This window comes from Tasmannia lanceolata, unplaced genomic scaffold, assembly GCF_043159265.1.
Source record: "Tasmannia lanceolata isolate RefF3 unplaced genomic scaffold, GAP_Taslan_0.1 ptg000016l, whole genome shotgun sequence".
NCBI lineage: Eukaryota > Viridiplantae > Streptophyta > Magnoliopsida > Canellales > Winteraceae > Tasmannia > Tasmannia lanceolata.
Genome location: NW_027518693.1, coordinates 640,000 through 667,479, shown reverse-complemented (window position 1 = coordinate 667,479; position 27,480 = coordinate 640,000). Strand labels below are relative to the sequence as shown.

Below are 27,480 nucleotides of genomic sequence, written 5' to 3'. Positions count from 1 at the left end.
TCTTCTCCGGGCTCTTAGCTCACTAACGAGTAATCTAATGGCACGATCTCTAAATTCCTACAACTTAGCCGCCTTCTCAGCTATTGGTCAATCCACACCAGACATTTCGGCCGAAATTTCGAAAAATATTGTTTCTTTTAAATATAGAAAGATTCCAAGATTTTGGTAATTTCAGCCGAAATTTGGTAAATAATTAAATAATAATTATATACTATTACCGGATTTCGGCAAAGGCCGAAATGGATGCCGAAACCGAAATTTAAAAGTTAAAAGCATGCTTGGGGGTTGGGACTTGGGACTAACCCATCCACACCAACCCTTACCCACTCCACAATAGAGATCTGAGGTTGATAGATACTGCTTACCGCACTACACACCGAGCAAAGAAGAAAGAAAAGAGGAGTACAAACGTGGGATTTTGTTTATTTTTCACTTCCAAAAAATGGCCGATCGCCTCTCCTTATACACCACATCCTGCCGCCTCATCCCATCATCGCCCAGAAACCCTTCAATTCCCCCTCTCCTCCCTCTTTTTTCTTCTTCACCTTTTCCCAAATCCCTCGTTTTCCCTTCTAATTTCTCTCTCAAATCCTCATCTCTCTCTCCTTCATTCCTATCTCACCCTATAATCAGACCCAAAAGGCGAAATGAAAGAGTTGGTGCAATCTCCACTACTTGCTTTGCTTCCGATCCAACTCAGTTGAAAAACGCCAAAGAAGACGTCAAAGACCTACTCCGCACCACTTCCTGCCATCCCATTCTCGTAATCTCATTCATTTTACTATGCTCTTTACATTACGTATTTTCTCTGATTTTTTTTATTTTATTTTTGCTGTAGGGTGATGTTATTGTGGGTTTTTGATAACTCTTGATAAGGGAAATTGGTATTCTTAAATCTTGTTTTTAATAACTTTTGCTTCATTATTGATTTTAAGTCCTTTCATTGTTTCACGCGTATCACTGGCAAAATTGACAATGGGAAAAAGGTTAATATAAATATAAGGGGTGGAACTTGGCTAGTTCATTCATTACAATCAAACTAGATCATGTAGTTCATTCATCTCTTTGAAGAAGAAACCATCCCTTTATTTATTTTAAGCTCTTCTCCTAGTTGATGAAAACTCATTGGATATGGTGACAATGGGTGAGAAAAGTTTAAGATAAAGAGAGGGGTTGGAGTGGCCCAAAAAAGGGGTTGCACCATGTACAACAATTCATTTATCTCCTGATTCTGTCATCTAATGGAGCACAATATTTGTTAGAGCATGCTAATTCATTTCTGTCCTAATTGTGTCATCTAATGGAGCACAATGTTTGTCAGAGCATGTTAATCTATTTTTTTAATGGTAGCAAGATATCGTTAAAGAAGGAAGAACAAAAGGAACACCAAGACCAAGGAGGTCTCAAAGAAGAGGCACAACAAAGCACCATACCCAAAAGACAAAAAAGCAACAAAACTACGGAGAAATAAGAAGAAGAAGAAAGCATAAAGACTCAGGGAAAGCGGTAACCAAACGATAAGATCTCCTCTCTTTTAATTCTTGCGTGAGCAAGCCGATCATCAGGCAGAGCACCATGCATGCTGAAGCTCCATATTATGATCCTCAATCACATCCTAGATATCTTCAATAGCGTCCGCAAACCTCAAAAGTTAACTCCCTATCCCACCCTCATCTGCTCACATTGAAAGAATCACTCTCAATTATAAGATAATCTAGGAGATCCTACTCTACCTGCTGAATACAAAAAATAATGCCTGCACCTTTGCCTCATTAGAATCCTTCTCACCAATAGGTCTCGAGAAAGAGCACCTAACCTTCCTCACAGAGCTTTTAAGAAGAACCCCCAATGCTAGCTAGGCTTGGATTCCCAAGGCTCAACCCATTTAAGTTCAGCTTTAGTAACCCAGGAGGGGCGAGGTTGATCCTCGGAACAACTACTAAACTAAGTTTCCTCCTAGGACCCGTAGAAAAGAATCACATAGGTGCCCAGTAGGAAGGTTTATTGCCCGTTAGACAACCATAGAGAAGAATTGCCTATGGATGCTATGCACATTCCTCAATATGTCTTTAAAGATTATCCTATTCCTTTTATTTTAGACTAACCAAAGCAAATCAGCAAAGAAAAGGATCTAAAGAACTCTGCATGTCAAGTGCCAAAGAGTGACAACCCACGCCTCGAAGAAAGCTATAATATATCTAGGAAGAACCCAATTAACTTCATACAAACTAAAAACAAAGTTCCAGATCTCACAACAGGCTTGGTATCAACAAGACATAACCCACAATGATTAATAGTAGTAATTTATCTTTGACGGAGACGATCGACTTTTAATTTATTATCCAAACACGTAGTGTAATAAAAGGCCTTAACTCTAGAAGGGGCATGAAAACTCCAAACTTTCTGTACCATCCAAGAAAGTAGCTGCCATATCAATCTCCTAGTTGAATTAATTCCTTCTAAAACTAATATTCTAAACTACTTTCCCGTTTTTTCTGCAGAACGAATCAGCAACACTTATCTCTTTATCAGTATCTAGGTTAAACAACGTCGAAAATCATACTTAAAAGAGTTGCTAGTGTACTACTCATCTGTCCACAATCTAATCTTCTCCCCACTATCAACTCTAAAGCGAATGCTAGCTTGGAAAAGAACTTTGTACGTCTTACTATCATGCCAGACCTATAATCCAAGAGATCTATAAACAGGCACTGAATACCAACCTCCAAAACTAGCTTCGTACTTATACTGAATTACCGATCTCCAAAGCCTATCTCTATCGTCCCCAAATTTCCATAACCATTTCCCAAGAAGAACTCTGTTCATCAACTTCAAGCATCTAATACCAAGACCACCATCCTTTTCTGGATTGCAGCCTCCTCCCATCTAACTAAATGATAATTTCTATTATTTTCTCAGTTGTTCCAAAGGAAGTTTCTTTGGAGCTTCTCAATTCTCTTTATCACTGTAGAGGGGCAATAAGAAAGCGACATGTAATAAATGAGAAGGTTTAGTCAGCACTGCGCGAGTAATGCTGCCCTTGAGGATAACTTGATAAGATTTTTCTTTCCAACGTTATGCATTATTAGTGATTCCGATGAGCGTGGACAAATTTTTTTTTTTTTTTTAGGGTATACCCCCCATTTTTTAGGGTGGGACTATTCCCTATGGATGCGCACAATCACCCGTAAACCGCGCGCATCAGGTTAGCCCGGAGGGAGTCGAACATGGGTCTATGGGGAGCATACCCATGACACTTGGCAACTCTCCACACCTGTACGGGTTGAGTGTGGACAAAGTTATGAATGTTTGAAGGTAAGGTGTGTGCTAGCAAGAACTAATTTTTGAAAAATGTATTTTTCTTGGTATTTGAAAAACAAGTTTTAGAAGTTGACTGCTTTTGCTGTTTTGGTTGCTTATTAGATGGAAAATAGGGGGAGTTCCACGCACCAACGCTAAAAATCATATTGGTGCCGGTCAATATGTCATCAACCTCTCATATTGATCATCATTGGAGCCTAGGATTGCATAACAGATGTTGATGGTTGGCTCTTGAGTTTGCACTCCTCAATAGGCCAACGCCGTAGGTCTTTCTTATCTACTTCTTCTTGAGTTGAATGAGCCAAAGGGTTAGACTACTGGTCATACTTCTTCTTTGAGTATTCTGTCATCTCCTTGGGTGCCTCTGGGAATTGGCATCTATCCTAGTGAGGGAGTTAATTCCTTCTTTATCGCTGAAGGTGCCTACGTCCAGCTTTTTGACCGCTTTTCAGATCGACTGGCGGCAGTTAGTCAGTTAATGGCTGCTACTGCCTGAAAAATGAAACGTCATGCAACACCTAAGACTTTTTGTTTCTTTGTCCAAAATTTGCATTGATCTTTATTGTGGCCAATCTTATACCAAAAACTGCAGTAAAGAGGAAGATTTTCATAGAAAACCTTCTGCCACTTACGTTGTTCTTTAGAAATAGGAGGGTTCTTAAGCAAATTGATATCAACTCATAGTCTTACTGCATCGGTTCTAGTCCCTTGAATATTTGGAGTATCCTCCTTGAACACGCGACCTATCAATCGACCAATGGATCTCATCATTCCCTCATTATACAAGAAAAATGGCAACGCTGGTCATGGTTTTAAATTTGTCGAGACCGACACTGAAACGTACCGAAACTGAAATGGTGGAAACTTACCAAATTTTGGCCGAAATTTTGAAAAAAAATATTATTTTTTTATTCCTGTACCAAATTTCGGTCCCAAAAATCAAAATTTCGTGCGTCTGTACTGAATTTTGGCCTAAATTTCGGGATTTCGGCGGAAATTTCGGTTTCGGCTAGGTCCGAAATTTATGCCGAAACCAAAATTTCAAACCATGACGCTGGTAAGTTGATCCAAAAAGGGCACACTGAAGATTCCACTCCTGCTTTGAACGAAGGCATCCACCTGATAAATCTAAATAATAAGTTGTTAATTAATATAACAAAAACCTTCAACCATACAGTACGGAAATCTTTTTCGTTAATGAAACAAAAATTGAAAGAGTGCTGATCAATAATGGTTATAAGTTATAACAAAATCATCTTGCAGGAATAAATGCTTCTCGATCTGGTTTGTAGATTTCAAAGATGCTTGGCCTTCCATAAGAACACTTGACTATGATGGATAACCAAAACAGTTCCACAGCCTTTTTAATATCCTCCTTACTGAAATAACCTGCTGGTTCACCTGTCGAAGTTTTGAGCGAGGCTTGATGCTGATTTCCACTTTAGGTAAAAATAGGCTTTTAGACAATGCTGCAGCATAGTTACTCCAACTTGCCACCCAGATCGTGATTGCAATCACGATGAGAAGGAGCCTTGCCTCCAGAAGGGGGCTCTCCAATGGCCGTCATGGCCGATCTCACATGACGAGAAACCCTAAAATCGTAATAATGTAGTGGTTTCAATGGCCGTCATGGCCGATCTCCCACGAAGAGAAACCCTAAAATTGTAAAAACGTAGTTAGAAACCACCGACTACGAAAACCACAACTTCTGTAATATATAATTGCATAGCATAGATAAAAATCATATGATAGATTTGGAATTGATATGTGTGTAGAATGGCCAGGTCATAGCAGATTTTGTCTTGTTCATTTAATTTATCTGGGGTGGCTGTTCTCTCCTGAAAATGTGAGCTGCAAAATTGTCTAGCAAATTGCATACACACATCCCATACACACCCAAACATGCATATGGATGCATTAAAATTGATCTGTCTTCAAGATTTTTTTAATTAGTGGAAATATACAAAGAGTGGCAATACTTTGTAGAAAAATCATCTCATTCTTTTATTCTGATTTGCGTGTAACCACAGATTCGGCTGGGATGGCATGATGCTGGTACTTATGACAAGAACATTGAGGAATGGCCAAAGAGAGGTGGAGCTGATGGAAGTCTGAGATTTGAAGCAGAACTCAAACATGCAGCCAATGCCGGTAAATAATTCACTATTGTGCACATTTTTTTTTAAAAGGGTGCCCAGTGCACGAGGCTCCCGCCATTGAGGGTTCTGGGGAGGGCCAGATGTATGCAGCCTTACCCCTGCTTTGAAGAGAAGCTGTTTCCGTGACTCGAACCCGTGACCATGAGGTCACAATGGAGCAACCTTATTGTGCACGATTTTACTTGGTTGAAAATATTTATGCCTCATAATCTGGTTTCAGGTCTTGTAAATGCATTAAAGCTTATTCAGCCTATCAAGGATAGGTATTCAGGTGTGTCATATGCCGACCTGTTCCAGTTGGCAAGTGCAACAGCTGTGGAGGTTTGTTTCTTGGATCTAATGATATGTACTCTGTTCTGAAATTTTCAAGAATGGACTCGATTTATTTGAAAATGGTTATTCATATCTTTGAAAAATTTCAGGAGGCTGGAGGCCCCAAAATCCCGATGAAGTATGGGAGAGTAGATGTTTCTGCACCTGAGCAGTGTCCAGAAGAGGGGAGGCTTCCTGGTTAGATAAGCATGCCTAATTGGATGATATATGCATTATATATATATATATATATATATATATTGATGACATAGGGTATCCGCACCCCATTTTAGGGCGGGAGTAATCCCTATGGATGCACGCAATCACCCATAAACCATATATGCATTTGATATCATGCATCTTTATAATAAGATTCCTGGCTTTTGTTCTTTAATGGCTGTCATCTATACACCACATATCTAGAACTGGAAGAGAGCAATGTGGTATAAAAGTCCCTACCCCATTTGATATCACGCACTCTATGCACTGACTTCTTCGTGAATGTTGGCTACTGTACTTAGTTTACTTGATTAAAATTTAAAAGTAATGTTGACACTTGGCTTCACAACCTATGTTGTGAGTGTGCTTATAAACTACACTAAGGTCAAATTTACTATGTACAACAAAGCAATGACAACCTAATAAAGTATGTTAAATAGAATGGTTTTCCATTTCATCTTACATTTTATACTTCTTGTTTTCTATTTTCTCTATTTTTATTAATTTTTCTCTGGGGTTTTCAGCTTGGGAAACAACTCCTGAAAGTTTTCATTAAAACTAGTCGTACTGCGAAATGAAACTTTCTCCACCCCCATGTCACAGAACTGAGTTTCTAGTCCATGCTGGAAACCTAATCATTACTATAAATGTATTCAAGTATCAATGTTCATAATTTTTTTTTCAATGGTAATGTTCATAATTATTGCCAGCCCACTTTGCACTTATCCTGCCTGACATAACTCTTGATGACTATAATGTCTGGTTCACAAGGAGTAAAGTCCCCTATGAGACTCACCTAACACAGGTGTGATTTTATTCTGACTTATTTTTGGTCAAGAACAATGATGGCAGTTGAACGGGTATCTTTGTAATTTAATTTTATAGCCATTTATAACTTTTTGACTTTTATTTTTCCTTTTTGAAACGATAACTAGTTTTGATTAGGAAAGCAAAAATATGCAACAAATTACAATCGAGGAAGAATTTACCCTACTACATTACTGTCTCTAATTGCTTTTCCTACCAAGAAAGTTCCATCATTAACATCTCTACGAACACTTAAAGCCTCTACAAGTATCCAGCACCTCTTTGATCTTGTTCGCCATCTCTTAAGAGTATATGTTGGGTCTGCCAAATTAGTTCAAACTGGTGAGGCATATTAATCTTGAGTTGAGCACTTGAGCTTGTCTTTTGATGTTTGCTATAAATTATGTATTTCATAATGATGAGGTGTGGTTATTTTGATAGGTTGCTATATCATGTATTTCAATGCCCATCACAAACTGTTTTTCTATATACATTTAATCTAGAATGTTACACTGTAATATATTTTTCTTGCGTCTATTATGATCATATAAAGAAATGTAGTTGGAGATATTCTTAAGCCTTGATTTCAAACTGCATATTCTGAACTATAGTTATTTCTGCTCTGGAATAGATTTTACAGACCATAAAATGAAACTTTGACTTTCATATCTGCTTCCGTATCCGGACGTACTTTTGATTGAGCTGTTGGATGTATATGGCAACTGTGAAACAACCAGTTACTCCAAAAGCTTAAGCTGTTGGAGAAAGGCGTTTTTTATCTTTTTATACTTTAACACTCCCCCGCACATGTGGCCCACTTGGCAAACACGTGGCACATGTGGTCACACTTTGGGCCGACCATTGCATGTGGATTTTGTATCTGGGAGGTTTGAACTTGAGACCTTTGGCTCTGATACCATGTGAAACAACCAGTTACTCCAAAAGCTTAAGCTGTTGGAGAAAGGCGTTATTTATCTTTTTATACTTTAACAGTAACGAAGTTATGAACTTCTCTTTCCTTGTTTAGATGCTGGACCCCCTTCACCTGCTGGACATCTACGTGATGTCTTCTATAGAATGGGACTTAATGACAAGGTTTCACTCCCCATACACTAAAATCTTTGATTTCACCATTCATCTTGGGTAGCATCTGGTGACTGAATGCATCTTGTTTGTTTTTCAGGAAATAGTTGCATTATCTGGTGCACACACGTTGGGAAGGTCTAGACCAGAGCGTAGTGGTTGGGGCAAGCCCGTTACTAAGTATACGGTATGTATACCCCGACATTTCAAGCTGAAATTCTTCAAGGAACTATTTCTTTTGGAGGAGCCCTTGTTTTATAAAATTCATGTATCTCCTACTAGCATGATTTATGAGTTCTTGGTAAAAATTGTACTTGTAGTGGCTTATGAGGGATCGATTATATGCATATGCATATGCATATCACATTCTTTGAATGACCCATCCGTAAAGAATGAAAAGAGCTCTATATCCATGGTAGAAACCATGATCCAGACTCCAGAGCAGTCATCCACCATATCTGTTGATGGTTGAATAGAAACAATCATGGACAGAATGATAACAATTAGTTAAAGGAATGATTTATGAGGACCGGTTAGTTAAGTCTTATGAGCAGAGAGGAGTTCGAGTTTGAGCTTCATCTGGAATTTGGTTGACTAATTGAACAACCTAGACATGTTTCGTGTGCTGCGATATGATGCATAGAATCAGTGTCAACTGTTAGCTGAGAGTTTAAATTACAATTACAATTAAATAAATTTCTTGAAAATTTTAAATCTAACTGATAGATATAATTACAATTAAATAAATTTCTTGAAAATTTTAAGTAATTATTGTGTGATAGCCAAGTTATTTATGATTTTTGTATATTTTGGGCCCAATAATCAGTTTTGGACTCACAATCGGTTCTCAGAATCCAAAACAAACAGGGCCTTACTGGGTGTGAATATTCTAGAATCTATTATTATCGTATAGTTATAGCTATTTCAGAAACAGTTGCAGCTCAAGGGGTTGGCATTCCCTTTTGTCTTATGAAACAGATTTGATTAGAGGTCCACAACTAATGTATGGATATTTAATATATTATAGATGGTACTAAAGTGTACTATCTGCTGCTAAACAGAAAGATGGACCTGGAGCACCAGGAGGACAGTCATGGACCGTTCAATGGTTGAAGTTTGATAACTCCTATTTCAAAGTAAGAAACCCCTGTCATTCCCCTTCAGTGAAATGTGAAATGTATGGTGTTTCTAATTTTCTGATATGATCAGGACATCAAAGAGAGGAAGGATGAAGACCTATTGGTTCTGCCAACGGACGCTGTTCTATTCGAGGATCCATCTTTCAAGGTAAAAGAAAATGGGGAGGCCCATATTTTCCAGCACATGAAAAAAAAAACCCAAGTCAAATGTGATATCTTTTTCTTTCATGATATAAAATCTTGCAGGTGTATGCTGAGAAATATGCAGAAGATCAGGATGCATTTTTCGCAGACTATGCTGAAGCTCATGCCAGACTCAGTAATCTGGGTGCTAAATTTGACCCACCTGAGGTTGGTTGGTTAGCCAAGTTACTTATGTAGGGATTGTTCTTTGTTCATGAAACAACCAATAAATCCAAAAGCTTAAGCTGTTATAGACTTAGAGTTGGTGTTATGGAATCATTTATACTTCCAACACTCCTCACGTGTGACCCCTTTTTTTTTGGGTTGGCCGTACACGTGGCACATGTAGCCTCTTTTTTGGGATGGCCATAGGAGTGAGTCATTGGGTTTTGAACCCAGGACCTGCCGCGAGGCAATAGCTCTGATACCATGTGAAACAACCAGTTACTCCAAAGGATTAAGCTATTAGAGTTGGTGTTATTGAATCATTTTTACTTCAACAGTTCAGTTACTTCAAATTATATCCATTTTGTGGAACTTTTTTTATCAGGGTTTTGCCATAGACGACAACCCAAATGTCACACCAGAGAAATTTGTGGCATCAAAGTACTCATCTGGAGAATCCAAGGTACTAAGCCTCACACCCTTTTCATCCTCCTCTTCTTTACACAGTAAATTTAATCTCGTGAAAGAGATTTACGCGCACTTAATGAATTGTATTTTACTTTCATGATTTGCAGGCTGCTTAACAAAACCCGAAATCATATTTTGTTCTGCCATTTCTTTTAATAACAAAAGATGAAGCCGTTAGAACACCCTGAACATGTAAAACTTGCAAGTCAAACTCCACGGACAATGGAATAGGAAAATGTAAATCAATGTTATATTTGAATGCAGAAAGAGCTGTCAGCGGCTATGAAGGAAAAGATCAGGGCGGAGTACGAAGCGATTGGGGGCAGCCCAGATAAACCTCTCAAGTCAAATTACTTCCTCAATATTATGATTTTGATTGGTGTTTTGGCATTTTTGACATCTCTTCTTGGAAACTGAAGTCTGAGTTTTGAGTGGTTTGAATGTACTTTGATTACCAATGAAATACTCTTTCAATTGGTTTCATTTTGGCAAATTTTCTTAGGCCTTTTGGGTTTTAGGAAAGTAAATGATATTGACACTCCTTTGTTTGATAATGGCACATCTCACTTCATTAAACACTTACTGATTAGCTATTGATTCAGGAAATTGCAACAGTTTTTTTTTTTTTTTTAATATTGACATGGCGAGCACACGGTATTCTTTAGTAAAAGACGAAAGAATAGTTCGCTCTGTGCTCACCACGAGGAAATTGTAACAGGTTGTAGTAGCTACTTAGTGTAAAATAAAGAACGGAGTGCCATTATAAAAATAAAAAAAAGAGTGCTGATGCACTCTTTCCATTGAGTGGCTTGAATGTGCTTTGATTACTAATGAAGCATTCATTCTATTACCAATCAAATCTCGGCTCTGTTTGGTTGCACCTAGATGCCTTGTAGAGTAGTGCTGAATTAGATCTTAAGTACTGAACAAAGTGTAATAATAGTGAAGTAGTCTCCTCTTAACGTAGTGGTAAGCAGTGTTTGATTGTCAACTAAAGTAAATTTCTGGTGCGGAGTGCCGTAACCAAAATAAAGGGACAGGGGGTGTCATTACGAGAGAGAGAGAGAGAGAGAGAGAGAGAGAGAGAGAGAGAGATCCCAAAACTTTTATTTTTCATCATTCAAAAAGAGAGGAAAAAACACCTTTTTTCAAGTTGTTTGGTGGGAAACAAAAGCCATTTAGAGGCAATCTACCTCTATCCCCGACTTTTCAGGCTAGGCCAGAGGTACGGCCTGTTTGTTTTAGATTATGAATTTATGACAACGTATTGTGGAATCCCCCTAACTGATTATTGGACTCAAATTTAGTGCAATTGTCGGTGAAGCGAAGGGATAACGAAATCTCGGCACCTCGCCGAGGTTTCATTATCCTCTCCAGGCTGCTTGCGTGACCCGCTAGTTGGGACGTTTTACTTCAAAACTAGCAGCATGCACAAGACTTTAACTAAGGCTAAGATTTCTTGTAATTAAATCCTATGGTTGTCATTGCATGGCTATTCGCCAGCCAGCGAAACATCCAATATGTTATAGTCCTGAGTGGGGGCTTGCCTAGGTAAGGGACTGGTTTAAAGGGTCTAGCCTAATGTGTTCCATCAGCTCTTGGGCTTTTGATATATTGGTTAGGTACGTAACACTTGGTACCAGAGCAGCCACCATGTCCTGTGTTTGAGTCACACGACTCACACAAGGGGCGACCTGCGGAGACGACAAAGGGCTACCTAGTAAAATACCAAAGTGAATTTATCATAGAGTGGGTTTTTGCGAAAGGGGCGACCTATGGGAAAGGCTACCTAGAGAAAAAAGAGCAAACGAAAACCATCACATAGTTGGCTGCCGAGATCGGAGGATGTGGAAGCGTGGTAGAATGTTACTGTCCTTAGATTGGGTGGGACCCAGCCTGGTATAGGACAGGTTTAAAAGGCCTAACCTAACGCATTCCATCAGTTGTAGAGCTTTTGGCGTATTAGTTAGGTACCTAACACAATAACCATGCATCTCTTCTAGTTATTTACCATATTGAAGTTACTGATCATTCATATCATTTCTCGTAGATACATACATGCGAGAAAAGTATATGGGGTCCCGGGCGTACACGCCCATATCATGGGCAGCCACCCTTAATATTTGATCCAAGAAACAAGAGAATAAAAGGCTAGAATCCTCTTGATCCTTGGATCAAATATCAAGGGCAGTGGCCCTGAAACTAGCAATGGCATTTATATGCTGACTTCATATAAAAACTCTACATATAAACATTGGACCCAAAATTTAGGGAAATGATATTCCCCCTCTCTCCTCCCCCTTCTCCCCCCCCCCCCCCCCCGCGCCAAACCCTTTTCCGTGAGATGGGTTCACTACTTGAGGATAAATTCACCCCCTTCAACGTTTTTCCTTACCCTTGAAAGTTAAAAGAAAACGTTAAAGGGTGGAATTTTATCCGTCAAAGGGGGGAAATATCATTCCCCATAATTCAATATGTAACATTTATACGTCAGTCACAGTTCGTATTATCCATTTTTGTCGCATTTGAAGACAATCTATAACAGAAAATGTGAAAAAGAAAGTCACTTTTACATTCTTTTTTTGGTAGGTAAGCTGGGATTGAACATCCAACCTCCAACCTCCAGGTTTAAAGAACAACCTCCAGGTTTAAAGAACGAAGCCTTGACCAGTTCAAAAAAGGAAACAAAGCCTTGACCATTGCACTAGAGGCTCAATCCCAAGTCACTTTTACATTCATTCCTAAAAGACACGTATTTATTGTCTTAAGCCTTACTTTTGTCTCATTTACATGATCAGATCCGTGGATCCAAACTACAATCATAAGTCCACCCAAATGCCATTGAGAACACATTGATCCGATGATCCTAAGCCCTTGATCCATGAAGCCTTGCCTAGAGCTCCATCGACAAAAATCTAAGCCGTTGATTTTTTGCAGTCCTTTATCTTACGCATGAGATTTTTGTTCGGGATGGGACCAAGACCGTGAGAGCCCCCCTAACGATGTTCGACATTATCAACGGTCATGATTTCACACACATATCTCCCTATCAACCCAAAAAGTGGCTTTTACCTGCCTAGCTCTTCTCATAAAATATTTCTTTCTCAACAAGCTTCCTAATGTCACTCTCTTTCTGTTTTGTATGTTAATGTGTTAAAAAGGGTAGTTTTGTTTGTACTGAGAGACAAGAGAAAAGGTGTTGTTTGGGTGATTTTATTATGTTCCCTAACAACCGGAAGTCATGAAAAGATTGCTTTTAAAAGAGAAAGATATAAAGGCCAAGCACTTTTGAGTTAAATGGTCCACATCATCTCTTTGAGTTGGCTCAGAGATTTTCCTTGTGGCCCCGTTTGGATTGCAAGAAAAACATCTTTTGCAGAAAACTTTTTCCTAGGAATTTTTTTTGTCTCCACGATTTAGACTGAAATGATGTGGTTTTTGCTTTATTTATAGTGATATCATTATAAATTGAAGGTCCCTTTAAGCCCTGTTTGGATTGCAAGAATTTTCTAGAGTAGTTTGAATAAAAATAAAATTGTCCAATATTTCATGTTTTTTCCATTGTTTGATTATGTATGAAAAAAGTGACTTGAACCACCACAGTTGAAGTTTTATTTTCAGCTTCCTTTATTTTGCTTTCTTTCATTCTTACCATTGACCCTAATGCTCTGTTTGGTTACGCAGGGAATGTAATTCTCCTAATTATCCGAGGGGTGTTTGGTAGGGATTTAGTGAAAATTGGAATTTTGACCGCCAGTTATGTCGGGCGCTTGTCGGGTGACGTGGAACCCTAGAAATTCGCCGGATGAATTTATCCAAATCGAAGGAAAAATGGGAGAATTTATGAGGGAAATTCTTTTTTGCCGTAATTGTCATAACTTTATACTTTTGCTTGTAGTTTTTTCCGTAATTGTCATATGTTACTACATTTTGTTACTTTTTTTTTTGTAATGATTAATTTTTTTACTTATTTTTGCTACCCTTGCCCATGTGTGCATCTTTGCACCAAGGATGGCCACATGCCGAGAAGTGGCATAGGAGAAGTTTGCTAGCAAATTCCTATAAAAAAAAAGAGAAGGAAATGTTATCAACACTACTGTTTTCTTATGATGGCACTCTCACTTTATTAAAAGTACGGTATGGCCCACACCATAGGATGATCCAAACCGTCCATTAGATGGGCCATAGCCTAAATAGGTTATGCTCCAAAAATCATTTCCATAGGATGATCCTAACCCTCCAATCTGAATGTTAGAGGGTTGATCCTAACCCTCTATAGATCGGAGGGTTAGAATCAACCAATGGAAATAATTTTGGAGCATAACCTATTTAGACTATGGCCCATCTAATGGACTGTTTGGATAATCCTATGGTGCGGGCCATACCGTACTTTTTATATAGTGAGGAGTGCCCTCATCAAAAAACAGTAGTGCTGATAACATTCTCCAAAAAAATCTTAAAAAATATGGTAAAAAAACTCCTGCACATCTCCTACCCCCAATCAAACAACGTCGGAGAGATTTGCTCACAATCTCTCCGTTGACTGATTTCTTTTTGATTTCCCTTTGACTTCTTCTTCTCTAAATCCCCCAACATCTACCAGCATCCAAACAGAGCATAAGTCCCTAGCCTTTTGCCAGTCGTGTTCTGAGAAAATTTCTAACTATGTAAAATGTAAGGATGACCTACTAGGACACTCCAATGGATGGTCAGATTTGAAATTAATCTGATATGGATCATGACTAAGACACAGGAAGTATGATCCGAAGAGCACTCTGAATCCGATCACACTGATAAGAGATTGAATGGAATGTGACTAAAGTGGATCTGATTCGAAGGAGATCCCTCGACACCCCTACTCTTTTACACTAGTGGAGCTGTCCGAAGTAAAAAAAAAGAAAAAGGAAATGATATTGGCTACTGATATATTAGCACTACCACATTTTGATGATTGCACTAACTCATTTTGTCCTTTATTATATATCCAAAAAGCTCTCAGAAACCAATTATAAAAGAATAGACAAGCTGAGTTCGTGCAATTATCAAAACATGGTAGAGCTAATATCCAGTAGCCATGACATATCTGCAATTTTTCTTCATTGGCCCACCCTCTCCAGTGTAAAAGGTATTAAAGTTGGGGGCTCGTAATTAGTCATGCTGACATGTAAGCCTGTCTATATTAGGCGAACCGCGTTGCGCCCTGCAGTCCTTCGTTTGAAATTGGGATAATATATCCGCCCCTCTTTCACTTGGGACAGCCCCACTAGTGTATTTATGAATCTTAGGATTACTCTTTAACGGTAGAGAGGGCTGTCCCAAGTAAAAAAGGGGGGAATATATCATTCCCCCTTGAAATTTCTTGCGTTTTATGCGTGTCAAATATGCGTGCATGTGGCCTTTCACGCGGCTCAACGAAACAAATAGAGAGAGAGAGAGAATGGAACGGAAAAAAACCCACGTCGTTCTGGCCGTTGATTATTCCGGCCATTCTGACACTGTCCAAATTTCCAGAAGAAGAACACCAAAATCAAACCTCCCCTATTTTAATAACGACACACACGCATTCCAACACCCCCTCAAACCCAGAAAAATATATACAAATCAGAATCAGTTTACCAAAAATAATAAAAAGCGAATCCCAGTCATTACTTCTTCTGCTTCTCTGATTTTCTAATTTTAGGGTTTTTAGGGTTTGTCCCTAAATTTCATACTAGAAAGAAAAATCTACTTTCCTGATATAAAGTTCGAAACCCGGCAAGAAAATTGGATTTTGAAAGGAACCCAGATGTTAGAAAGGAATGTTTTTATTTTTATTTTTTGAAAAATGGTATGTATTATTATACAGAGAAAGAAAAAGATAAAGGAAAAGAGGGATTATTATTAGAAATGGAGTAGTTGGGCCCTAAGGTGGGTGAATGTTGTTGGATTTTTTTTCCCTTTTTTTGGGTTTTGTTTGGTGGGTTTAAGAAGAAAAAGGATTTGAGTTCTGGGTTTTTTGTTTTGGAGGATTTTTGAGAGACTTATGGGCTGTGGTGGATCCAAAGTAGACGATTTGCCTTTGGTCAGTTTATGCAGAGAGAGAAAAGAGTTGATTAGAGAGGCTATTAATCAGAGGTATTCTTTTGCTTCTTCTCATGTTTTATATTTCAAATCTCTTAAACAAATTGGTCACTCTCTTCATCATTTTGTAGAGGAAGAACTCTCTTTTAATCCTTCTCCTATTCTCTCTTTACCAAATTCAAAAAAAACCAATAATTCTTCTACATCTTCTACATCTCTCTCTCATTCCCTCTCTGCTAATTCCCCTCCCCAAGATCACAATTCTTCTAATTCCCCTCCACAAGATCACAATTCATCTCACTTGCATTTCCCCTCAGACGAATCTGATGAAGAATCCGACGAGGCCATGAATTTGCCCTCTCCATTTTCATTGCATTCTGGTCCTTCTAGTCCTCCCACCGCATCCCATTACTCGTCCTATATGAGATCATCAACAGGAATCCCCAACATTGTTCATGAAGAACACCCACAATTTGGTACTAGGGAGGGTTATTTCGGGGTTCCGAATCGCGATCCTTATGTCACAAACTTGCCCTCGCCTTCTTCATTGCATTCTACTCCTCCCCATGTCTCCAATTACTCGGCCTATATGAGATCATCGACTGGAATACCCAACATTCTTTATGAGGAACACCCACAATCTCCTCAGAATTATCCACAATTTGGGATTGGGGGTGGTTATTTCGGGGGTCCGAATCACGATCCTTATTATGATATTCCGGGGAGGACTCCCCCTCCGGCTGCGGTTCCTCCTCCGCCCCCGCCTGAGGTATCAGCTTGGGATTTTTTGAATCCTTTCAATTCATTTGAAAGTGTGTATCCAAGCTATGGATATGGAAATGGAATTTATGGGGTTGGTTCAAATGCGAGTAGTCCTGATTCAGACCAGGTGAGGGAGAGAGAAGGGATTCCTGATTTGGAAGACGAAACCGAGCAAGAGCCTCTGAAAGAGTCACATTTGAATAAGAAGGATAAGAAGTTGGAGGAAGATTTAGATGGCGAAGGCACTTCTAGGGCGGCACCAACACAGAGTGGTGATGGTGATGGCACTCGGTTGCCACGGGAGAAGAAAAGTGATAGTAGTTCGCAGGGCAATGGGACACAGTTGCCACAGGGGAAGAAAAGTGATAGTAGTTCGCAGGACAGCGGATCAAAACACACTGTAGTAGATGTTCAAGAAGAGGAGGAGGAGGAGGATTCTGCAAGGAAAAAAGGGGTGAGTTTTGGGGCAGGAACAGCTTTGGGAGACAGCATAGAATCCTCTCAGCCAAGTAGCCATGCTACATTATCTACGCATCGCTCGCGGAACATTCGGGAAGTTGTGAATGAAATCAGGGATCAATTTGAGATTGCATCTGAATTAGGAAATGAGATGTCAGTGATGCTTGAGTCGAACAAACTCCGTTATCAGCCAAGGAATCCCATACTTAAAGGTAGGATGTGTCATTATTATTCTTCGAGTCTTTTTGCCATATATGATCTCCCTTTCTATATTTATGTTGCAGCTGAAGTTTTTCATCCATTTGGAATGCTTATCAATATTTTCTTTACACTTAGGGCATGTCTGGCAGCCTTGACTATTTTTTTTTATCCATGATAAATTAGCTTCTCCAAGTGGTGAGAGAGGGGAAGTGTGGGTGGGAGAAAGAGAGACTTGAGAGGGCACTACTGAGTTGAGAGTGAGAAGTCGCTAAAAAACAAGGAAAAAGTAAATCATATTTTGGGGTGAGATTTCCGTTTCCTGGTTTTCCAGGCTTTTCTTTCCCTCCCCTCAGTGCCTCTTGTATCTATCCGTCTCCCACTCTCCCTCACCACTTGGAGAAGCTAGTTTATCATGAAAATAAATTCATGGTAGCCAAACATGCCCTTACCTGCATTTTTTCCCCTCATGATGCATAGATGTTAAAGCTGCTACCTTTGAGATTCCTGCTAGTTCCTCAATGGCTAATTGGATGGACAAATTATCTCTTTATTGAAGCCTTTTGGTTGCTGGATTTTGAACCTTACACACCTTGCTACAGCAATCTCTTGTAGGATGCTGGATGCTGTATCTCCTTCCACTTTGATATCTACACGGTCTTTATCTAAGCGGCCACAGCGTACATCATCAAATGCTCGGAAAATGGGTGGGGCCGGCCATGGACATTTCGAAAAAAGCATGGGTATGAAGTCTGGCAACCTTTCATCAACTTTGGAAAAGCTGTATGCATGGGAGAAGAAACTTTATAAGGAAGTTAAGGTATAGTGTGTAATACACATGATTGGTTGGCTCAAATAATTTCACATAACACATCTGAAATGTGTGTGGGTTGTCTGAAATGATGATTTTTTTTTTTGCCCTGAGCTATCAGTTTTGAATGCTTCTTATGCAAAGAAACACCATGTACATAACATTTCAAAAAAGAAAAAAAAGAAAGAAAGAAAGAAACACCATGTACATTTGGCTGTATACCATTTACATATGATGAATAAAACCGTGAACTATTCATCTTGAATTTTGATGATAACATTGATGGTTAACGATAAAAAAAATGATAAGATAGATGGTAACTTGGAGCGTGGTTAGCAGTCATGAAATAAAATATCATGTGAAATTATGTGTTGTAGAATTAGTGACTAGTACACTTACTACGGAGAGCATGCTGGCAAATTTTATCATAATCCACCACTATTGCATTTGCTTGGGCTGTCATACATCCCTTTTGAGGATGACATATAATACCAATGCAACACATGCTTACTTCTCTTTTCTAGTGATTATATTAAAACCCCACAAGAACTAGTTATTTTCATTTCAAGGGTAATGTCTTCTCATTGACAGGAGTTTGAATTTGCCCCACCAAAAATTGAATGACTGAGTTTCAATCAACATAAACTAGAGCATTAATGTAGAGAATGATATTTGGTAGGCAACATCATTGAATTGCAGTACAAAGTAATCGTACTTATGCACGGGATGCCAGATCGGCATGTGACCAATAGTACCCAATAACTCTGTGGTATTGATTTAGAGTTGGGGGGTCCTGCGAGGGGAGACTGATCATCGTACTTTTTAATACTTCATTACTTTTCTTAGACACGTGCGCAAACACATGTCACTAGGTGTTCAATGTGATTAATAATGCAAAAGATGCTAAATATGCACCAATAAAGAGGATGGGTTTTCACAATGCAAAATATGCACCAATGGACAAAGGAAAACAACAAACCAAACAATTAGAAGTGGGTCATCTCTGATTAAGAAATGAAAACCCAAAAATTACAAATAACAAGGTGAAATAATTTCACCCTAGCGTAATGATAAAGAAAACTTAGTTACAAAGAATAAAGAGGATGGGTTTTCCTTGCTTTTATTTTTGGTTGATTATAAAGTGCTCGGAGTCTCAGACAACCAATGGTTTGTCTTCAACTACTGGTTGAGACCAGATCGGAAACTCTAGTCCACAACAGATTTATCATGGCACAAATATGTCAACAAAGAAAATAGTATTAGAAAAGAAAAAAGATACTATAGGGTGAAGGTAAAGAAAATAGTAGAAATCAAACCTTAGAAAATACAAGCAACCTGGGGAAAGTAGGAGCGAGGAGGAGATGCGTGTGGGAAGACAAGCAGTAGAAACAAGGTACAATATATACTAGTCGAATGTCTATCAGAAGGTGATCCTCCCAATATGCTTAAAATTAGCTTACCACTCTCAAGGGTTTATTCTTCTTAATGATAGTTTCTTTCCTTAGTGAACCCTTTAGATATCTCAGAAAATGATACGTTACTACACAATGATCAAGAATATGACAATGCATAAACTTGCTCAGTACATGCAAGGTAAATGCAATATCGAGATTTATAATAGTTAAATAGATAAGGTATCTACCAGGGTCATCCAATACATCTCCCTAATCCTTTAACGTTTTGATATTAGGATCCACGACAGTATCAATAGACTTTGCTTCTAATTTTCGATTTTCTGTGCAGTAACATACTTCCTCTAACATACGCTGATACCGGATTTTGATCTTGCTGCTTATTTTCTGAACATATATTTTTTAAAATTCAAAGAAAGTAAAAAGGCCTACAATATCTAGATGATGTGATCTTGTTGTTTTATTTAAATTGGTCCGAATTTTCGTTGCGGATTCATAGGTTAATATTTAGGTTATTTGTCTATTTGTATGGTTTGTTAAATGTTTTTTTTTTTGGTATTTTTTCCATTTCTCTAGGCTTTTATATCATTAGAATAATATCTGATTATCTTTGTTTGATTGAATTCCAATTTGCCAATTCTAGTAAAAAGAACTTGCTGCAACAAAGGTTTCTGTTATATTTGGAACCATCTACTGCTCATCAAACATATCGTACCATCTACTTATCTGCTATTTATTCAATATATTTTGTGCAGAATCATTCTCTCTTTATTCTGTCTTCCACTTGGTGATTTATCTTTGTTAATACAAAGCTGTATTCGTGTATATTTACTTTGTCCCTTGTAATCAAGGTTTGGACCGCACACTCGAGCCTGTTAGAGAGACCCACTTAGTTCGACTTGTGAGTCAGTGTTGACGATCTTGACAATTATTTAGAAGAGTCTTATTACTTGTAAGGTTCATACTACAAACACACCCTTAGGCAACACATGATGGATTATAGGTAGCTCATATTTCAACTCCCTTGTTTTTTTTAATCTTTACCCCGCTATTCCAAGAGGGCGAGCCTTGGCACAATGGTAAGGTTGCTCCATTGTGACCTGGTGGTCACGGGTTCGAGTCACAAACAGCCTCTCTGCAAAGCAGGGGTAAGGCTGCGTACACCTAGCCCTCCTCAGAACCCGCAATGGCGGGAGCCTCTTGCACTGGGCCGCCCTTTTTTACCCCGCTATTCCAAACTCTTCCATTTACCATTACAATTACCAATGAGTTGTGCGAAGCAATGAGTTTATTTTGGCAGCAACATGTGTTACTAGGTTGGTCCTGCAAGTGGCGTAGAGATATGCAGGTTTTCTCAACTGGATTACCTCCACATTCTTTGTGAAATAAACGTGGATGCTGACTTTGTGGGGGAAACTGTCTCTAAAACCGCTATGACTACTGGACATTCTATTCCTTTTAATCTATTGGCAATTGGCATTGTTTTTGTTGAATTTTGGTTCCATTCATATTTATTATCTTGATGCAATATGTTTGTTGTTTTTATGAACATGATTGCTTATATATTACATAATGGGTTACATTTTGTTTTATAATGTCTGTTACATGATATTAGTTTTTTTTCCTTTTAGAGAGGAATATTAGAATTTCACCATTGTTTGATTTTAGTTGGTAGATGATATCAACACTCCCTTGTTTTTGAACTCCTCTAGTTTACACATTTCACTGGCTGTTTCTATTCACGAAAAGCTACCTGCAGCCAACCACAGAATTCTAAAACGGAAAGAGGAGTTCCAATGTCAAAACAAGGGAGTACAGATTTTATATCCCTTTTAGTTGTATAACTTATATTGTTAATATGAACTTAGACGCAAATTCTAGTAGAACCATTGTATTACAAATCAGGCCATGTCTTTTCTACAAAAGTTAGGGAATTGGCTTAGCCTTGTTCTCAACCCTGATGTTAACATATTAAAGCATAGTTTTAAAACTCGCCCGCCTCATCGTGGACTCCCCGGAGTCGACACTCTTTTCCCTTGGACGCATTCCCCCGAGTTATGACCGTGTCGACCGAGCATTCTGCCTCTCAACCGAGTACTCGACGGCGTTGTGCCGAGTCAAATAGGATTTTATTCGGCCGCATTTTGACCCACATCCGCACTTTGAAACACTGAATTAAAGGTTACTTGGATGTGTTAACACTACAAAATTTGCTCAATTCTTGTTTCTTGTCTAATTCATTTAGATGCTGGTGTTCATTTTAGGATGAAGAAAAACTGCGTATTATCTATGAAAAGCAGTGCAAGCGACTCAAAAATTTGGATGACAGAGGAGCGGAAACTACTAAGATCGATGCTACTGAGGCGTCAATAAGAAAGTTGCTCACAAAAATGAGCATAACTATTAAAGCTGTTGCTGCCATATCAAGCAGGATACACAAGTTAAGAGATGAAGAGTTGCAACCCCAACTAACTGAATTAATTCAAGGGTATGAAACTTTGTTCCACTTTATTAATCGGATCTTCACAACTTAATTGAGTGCTTTTGAGGAGAAATCCTAATGTCTTTGTTGGGTTTTTCCAGTACACACTTTCCTCATCTGTAGATTTCAGCTTATTTTAATATTTATTTGTGTTTGAATTTTCAATTACTTAGAAATTTATTTTACCTCATTAAATATGATGAAAGTGGCTTTTGCCCTATACACATAAAATTGCAACCAAAAGTGATAATTTATCATTTTGTTTTTAGTAAGGTTATTGCCATTGTTCCAAAAATTATTCTTATTCCTGTTTCTTTCAAAGATTGCCTTTCAGAGATTCAACATATTCTGCTCAATCTTTCTTTTTTTGGGAGAAGATTAAGTGCTTATTGGTTACTTTTGGGGAAACCAAAGGGTATCCCGTTGGTTCCAAAAGTTAAAAGGATGGAGCCAGAATATAGAGTATGTACATGGTTGTTTCATCCATTTAGTAAAGGGCGTCTATGAGTGTTCTTTTCCCTGTGTTAAAATCCAAGGTCATTTACTCAATAGAGGCAATCTTGTTCAGTTTTAAAACTTGAAATTCTAATCATTTGCAAAGTATTCTTTTCTAGGAATCCCTACCTACTTTAACCCTTCCTCCCTAACCTACTATAACCATAATCTTTCTATACTCTTCTTGTTCGCTTCCAAATACATGTTTCATGTTGACTTTCAATGAAGCTTTCCCAGGCATTTCTTCTTCATTTCTTTAGAGGTTTTTTGTTTCCTGCATTTTCTCGTTACTAAACCCACCGCTTCCCACTTATGCTTCCAACTTGACTTATCACACTCTCTTCCTACTCAGCAACTATGTGTGAAACACTAAATTGGTCCTCAACTAAAAAATCTCTCTCTCTCTCTCTCTCTCTCTCTCTCTCTCTCTCTCTCTCAAGTGCTAAGTGAGAGATGTTTTTCTTGCCTTAAAGGCCATAAACAAAGTCAATATAGGCATATATGGAAGAAATGCGTGGGAATGAACCCTCCACAGGAGAAGAGTAACTAGAAAATGGAAGAGCCGAATGTGGTTGTGTTGCACGGACCCCATTGGTCGTGCCGATGGAGGGATCCTCAATGATGGGAGGCTCCATGAAGACAAAGATAGAGAGAAGACAACAACCACGAATGTCGGCAAAGAAGCAATACGAGAAGGGGGACAACTAGATGGCGCCAACCATCATATTGCGGCTCTGAGATCGAGAGAGGCAAAGGAGAGAGACATAGGATAAGAAATTGGAACCGCGAACAAGAAAAAGAAAGGGCAGGAGGGGATTTAAAACATTAATGCTTAAGGTGTGATGAGAGAGAGAGAACCAAGGGATAAACAAAAGGAGATTAGGGTTTTTTTTTAAGGTTTTTAAATGGTGATGGGGGTGGGAGATTCTCGGGATCAAGGAAGGATAAGGGGCAAGGGGCTGGCTGGGATGGGGCGTGGGGGGAGAGAAGGGGCGAGAGGGAGGGGGGGGGGGGGGAGGGTCTTTGGTGGGGTTGCGAGGAGGGAAGGGAAGGGAAGGGGGGGTCTGGTAGGGGCCGCGGGTGAGAGGGGAAGGGGCTGGGGACAGAGGGAGGGGCGGGAGAGAGGCCTTTTGGGTGGGGGGGGGGGGGGGGGGGGGTGGGTGCTAGCATGGAACTTTCTAATATATGAAAATTGCTTCACCATGCCGTATTTTATGTGACTTCGTTAGGGGTGCTTTCTCTAGTTTGGCTCAACAGTGACAACTCTCTGTGGCTCAAAAGAGAACCCTTATTTGATTTGTTGTTGTGCTTTGATATGGCTCAGACACGTAATCATTTAAAGAATCAATAACCACTCGATTCCTAATATTACAAAGAAAGTGCAAAGTAATATGAAATGTCATTTGGGCCTACTCGGGTAATAAGAAATGTCATTTGGGCCTACTCAGGTAATAAAAAGCGCAAAGTAATAAGATATGGCTCATACACGTAATCATTTAAAGAATCAATAACCACTTTGATCGTCAGATCCTCCCATAAAAATCTTAGGAATGTCATTTGGGCCTACTCGGGTCCTATAGGAGTTTCTGATGCAAATGAGGCAGAAGTGCGGGCCATCCACCATGTTATTAAGCTCCTAACCAATTTTGGGTTGGAAAAGGTTGAGATAGAAGGAGATTCAAAGAATGTGATAAGTTGGCTTAATGGGACACACACAATACCTTGGAGATTTGCGGCTTTCTTTGATGAAATCCATGGTATAGTAGAAGGGGGACATTTAAATGCTTATCATGTGAAACGGTCTGCAAATGGCGTGGCGGATAAGCTAGCTAAAGATGGGGTATTCAAGGAAAGTCTGGAGCAGTTTGATTATCTTCCACCTTGATTTTTTCGTTTTTGTTTTTCTTGTGGTTCTTCTTGTATCATATGTTCAGACTTCCTCGGTCTTTGAACGGTTATATTAATACTATTCATTATTCAAAAAAAAGAAAGATAATGTGACAATTTTGTTGCCCTTCGGTTTGGACTTTAGTAAAAACAGCATGTGACAATAGCATGATCAGATGACAAGGTGCACATCTCTGAATTTTAAAATGGCTGTATTTGACTGCTAGGTAGAGCTCCCCATTCAAAATTAGGTCACCCTTTATGTTAAAGTGGCAAGTTCTGCATAATTTTCTAACTGCAGTGGGTTTAATATGATGGAGCAGGAATCAAAGTACTGTTGTTCCAAGAGAACACTTTCTTGTACCATGGAACAACATACTCAACCTCTTTCTGGTATTTGATGGTCTTCTCATCATGCCCTTTAAAGGACATCTATGAAATTATGAAATGTGGTATTTGATGGTCTTCTCATAATGCCCTTTACCAGACATCTATGACATGTGGTATTTGATTATCTTCTCATAATGCTCTTTAAAGGCAAACTTATTAGAAGGAAAAAAGAACATCTATGATGAACAAAAATCCTCCAGAAATATTAAACAAATAATTCTTGTCTTTTTATCTATATTAGCTTTTGCAGGTAGGAAATGTGGTTCTCTTAGATCAAGCTTAGTTAGAGCAAATCCTGGTTATGCATTTTACTTATTCAATCATTTTCCATACTTGTCCCTGCTAATTATGCATCCAACATGTCTCTACATTGTTGTCCCTGGTTGTGCAATTTTCAACTTGTTTACTCCACCCTTAAGAGTAAATTTGAATCACATTCTGCTTTGTGAACATTTTCCTTCTTATTAGATGTTATATATCACAAGTATACAGTCAGTAATTGGGAATGTTGGATTATGTGCAGATTGATTAGAATGTGGAGGAACCTGGTGAAGTGTCATCAAAAGCAGTTCCAGGCTATAGTAGAAGGAAAACTTCGCAATGTCATAGGAAAAACTGGGATCCGGAGAGATTCAAGCATGAGGGCTACAATGGAATTAGAAATGGAGCTGCTGAGTTGGAGTAACTGTTTTAACAAGTGGATCAGTTCCCAGAAAGCTTACGTCGAAGCCCTTAATGGATGGCTTCTTAAGTGCCTACTTAATGAACCCGAAGAAACGCCGGATGGAATTGTACCTTTCTCCCCAAGCAGAATTGGAGCTCCCCCTGTTTTTATCATATGCAATGATTGGTACAATGCAATGGAGAGGATTTCAGAATTGGAAGTGACAAATGCAATGCATAATTTTGCCAAAAGTGTGCACAAACTATGGGAAAGGCAAGATGAAGAGCAACGCCAGAAACTTAAGGCAGAGTATTTATCAAAAGATCTTGAGAAAAGGCTTAAATCTTTGCGAGAGGAGGGTAGAAAGATACGAGGGAATCTAGATGGATCAGATAAGTCAGCAGTGTCACTCTCCCCGGATGATGAACAAAGAGCGGCTTTCGATTCCATGAAGAACAGGCTAGATGAAGAGAGAGCGAAGCACAAGGAAACCATAAAACAAGTGCATGAGGCAGTTTCTGGCAGTTTAGAAATGGGTTTGATTCCAATATTTGAAGCCATGGAGAATTTTACGTCCCAGACATTGAAAGCTTATGAGGAAGTTAGAATCCAAAGTGTTGAAGGAACTTAAAGGATAATAACTCACTGATTCAGCTGAACTTTATGTGGTTTGACTAGGTGGTTGGTGTGAAAAGATACATTATCATAGAGTTCACACAAACCACCTGTGAAGATAAAGATCGCAATTAGTCCGTGTTGTCGGACGCAATGCTACACAAGTGAACAAGAGCTGAGAGAACATTTAACAAGAAAAATAGGAGATTGGTACCAATCTCCGGGAGTCGAGCAAAATCTACAACTTAGAAGAAGAAAAAATATAGTTGAAAATTACATGACAGAATATGTACAGAATTATTCATTGATTGATTGGTTGGTTGGCTGGATGGTTGGGTTATTTGATCAGTGGGTCTATTGGTTAGTCATTCTGGCAGCAGGCGTGGCAAGAGTGGTGAGGCAGGGATTAAGAAAAGTAGGAATACATCAAATTTTGACAGAGCTCATCTATTCATACAAATTTTGAACAGAGAGAGAATGCTTAAACTAGTATTGTACCATCAGGTACAGACTTACAGAGATGATACGCTGATCCTCTTTTCCTTTTCTCGTCCGGATTTTACTTCGAATTCCATTATTTATTTGTTTCTTAATTTTGGAAATGCATGAAGAAGCTAACCTCTTACTGTTTGGCTAATAATTAGGATTAAAGAGTAGTTTTGATGGGGTTGAATTCATTCTTTTTTCTTTTTCAGTGTTAGATCATAATTTAACAGATCATGCTTCAATGGTGAAAAAGCTGCAACTATTTCTTAACTGACAGATAAAACAGGAAATGTATAGCCGCAACACACCGAGAATCAACTAAACTAACAATATGATTAGTGGGCTTTTGTCGATAAACTATGATTTTGTTTTCTTGGTAGATTCTTGTATTTTATGGGTACTATTGATGTAAGATGATTAGTAAATGTAAGCCATCTGTGCATCATGCTAACTTTACAGTTGGATTGCATTTGGAAACCAGCAATTTTCAAGCTATTTTTCCTAATTTTACAAGGCATGTTTGGCTGTGCTGAATTTTTTTTCCTTGAAAGTAGAATTCTCTGGCAGTCAGGCGATGAATCACTCATAGCATTTAACAAACTTGATTCAGATTCACTGACATTTTTTACCCCAAGGAGTCGAACTCGATGATTTCTAAAATTCTACTTAGTAATTGAGAGAAATTTTTACCCCTTAAATTCGAAAGGTTGCTGAAATTATCGGTCAGGTTAGCTCTTCAAATTATAGACTACAGGAAAAAAGACATCAATACCCCTCTACTAGTTTCTAAAAATGTTGGACATTACAATGGAGGTGGTCATGCTTCAATAGAGGGGTATTAGTGTCAATTTTATAGTGCAACAAGCATCCCCATCAATAATTTGTAGAAAAAATGAAGAGGAA

The 27,480-nt window shown here is 38.7% G+C and overlaps 2 protein-coding genes, 1 non-coding gene and 1 pseudogene across 4 annotated transcripts; 2 read left to right on the top strand and 2 right to left on the bottom strand.

Annotated features, from left to right (window-relative positions):
* The first annotated feature begins 312 nt into the window (after positions 1-312).
* Positions 313-10,339, top strand: TAPX (thylakoidal ascorbate peroxidase). 2 transcript variants are annotated; one of them, XM_077357213.1, is made up of 11 exons: positions 313-763; positions 5,352-5,472; positions 5,701-5,801; positions 5,903-5,990; positions 7,846-7,913; positions 8,002-8,088; positions 8,963-9,037; positions 9,111-9,188; positions 9,287-9,391; positions 9,774-9,851; positions 10,121-10,339. In XM_077357213.1, exons 1-11 carry the CDS (start codon positions 443-445, stop codon positions 10,271-10,273), a joined length of 1,275 nt encoding a protein of 424 aa, XP_077213328.1. In that variant the 5' UTR covers positions 313-442; the 3' UTR covers positions 10,274-10,339. The 2 variants fall into 2 exon arrangements, with proteins under 2 accessions (XP_077213328.1, XP_077213330.1); XM_077357215.1 differs by lacking the exon at positions 10,121-10,339 and adding an exon at positions 9,964-10,118 and having other exon boundaries at positions 315-763.
* A 102-nt stretch (positions 10,340-10,441) lies between these two features.
* LOC143849211 (U5 spliceosomal RNA) lies at positions 10,442-10,565 on the bottom strand (annotated as a pseudogene).
* A 4,187-nt stretch (positions 10,566-14,752) lies between these two features.
* On the top strand, positions 14,753-26,714 carry LOC143849088 (uncharacterized). Its single transcript, XM_077358142.1, has 4 exons — positions 14,753-17,349; positions 17,938-18,155; positions 21,823-22,046; positions 25,336-26,714. Exons 1-4 carry the CDS (start codon positions 15,879-15,881, stop codon positions 26,105-26,107), a joined length of 2,685 nt encoding a protein of 894 aa, XP_077214257.1. The 5' UTR covers positions 14,753-15,878; the 3' UTR covers positions 26,108-26,714.
* LOC143849224 (small nucleolar RNA Z157/R69/R10) lies at positions 19,292-19,383 on the bottom strand. Its single transcript, XR_013235597.1, has one exon. It is a non-coding gene; the product is annotated as a small nucleolar RNA Z157/R69/R10 (small nucleolar RNA).
* Positions 26,715-27,480: the final 766 nt, after the last annotated feature.

What these genes read in the sequence shown, in the direction of transcription:
- TAPX (XM_077357213.1), top strand. Translation starts at nt 443, where the DNA reads ATGGCCGATCGCCTCTCCTTATACACCACATCCTGCCGCCTCATCCCA. An exon ending in CAAACATGCAGCCAATGCCG is followed by an intron (nt 5,473 to 5,700) that starts GTAAATAATTCA and finishes ATCTGGTTTCAG; the next exon opens with GTCTTGTAAATGCATTAAAG. An exon ending in AGCCCGTTACTAAGTATACG is followed by an intron (nt 8,089 to 8,962) that starts GTATGTATACCC and finishes GCTGCTAAACAG; the next exon opens with AAAGATGGACCTGGAGCACC.
- LOC143849088 (XM_077358142.1), top strand. Translation starts at nt 15,879, where the DNA reads ATGGGCTGTGGTGGATCCAAAGTAGACGATTTGCCTTTGGTCAGTTTA. An exon ending in AACTTTATAAGGAAGTTAAG is followed by an intron (nt 18,156 to 21,822) that starts GTATAGTGTGTA and finishes TGTTCATTTTAG; the next exon opens with GATGAAGAAAAACTGCGTAT. An exon ending in CTAACTGAATTAATTCAAGG is followed by an intron (nt 22,047 to 25,335) that starts GTATGAAACTTT and finishes GATTATGTGCAG; the next exon opens with ATTGATTAGAATGTGGAGGA.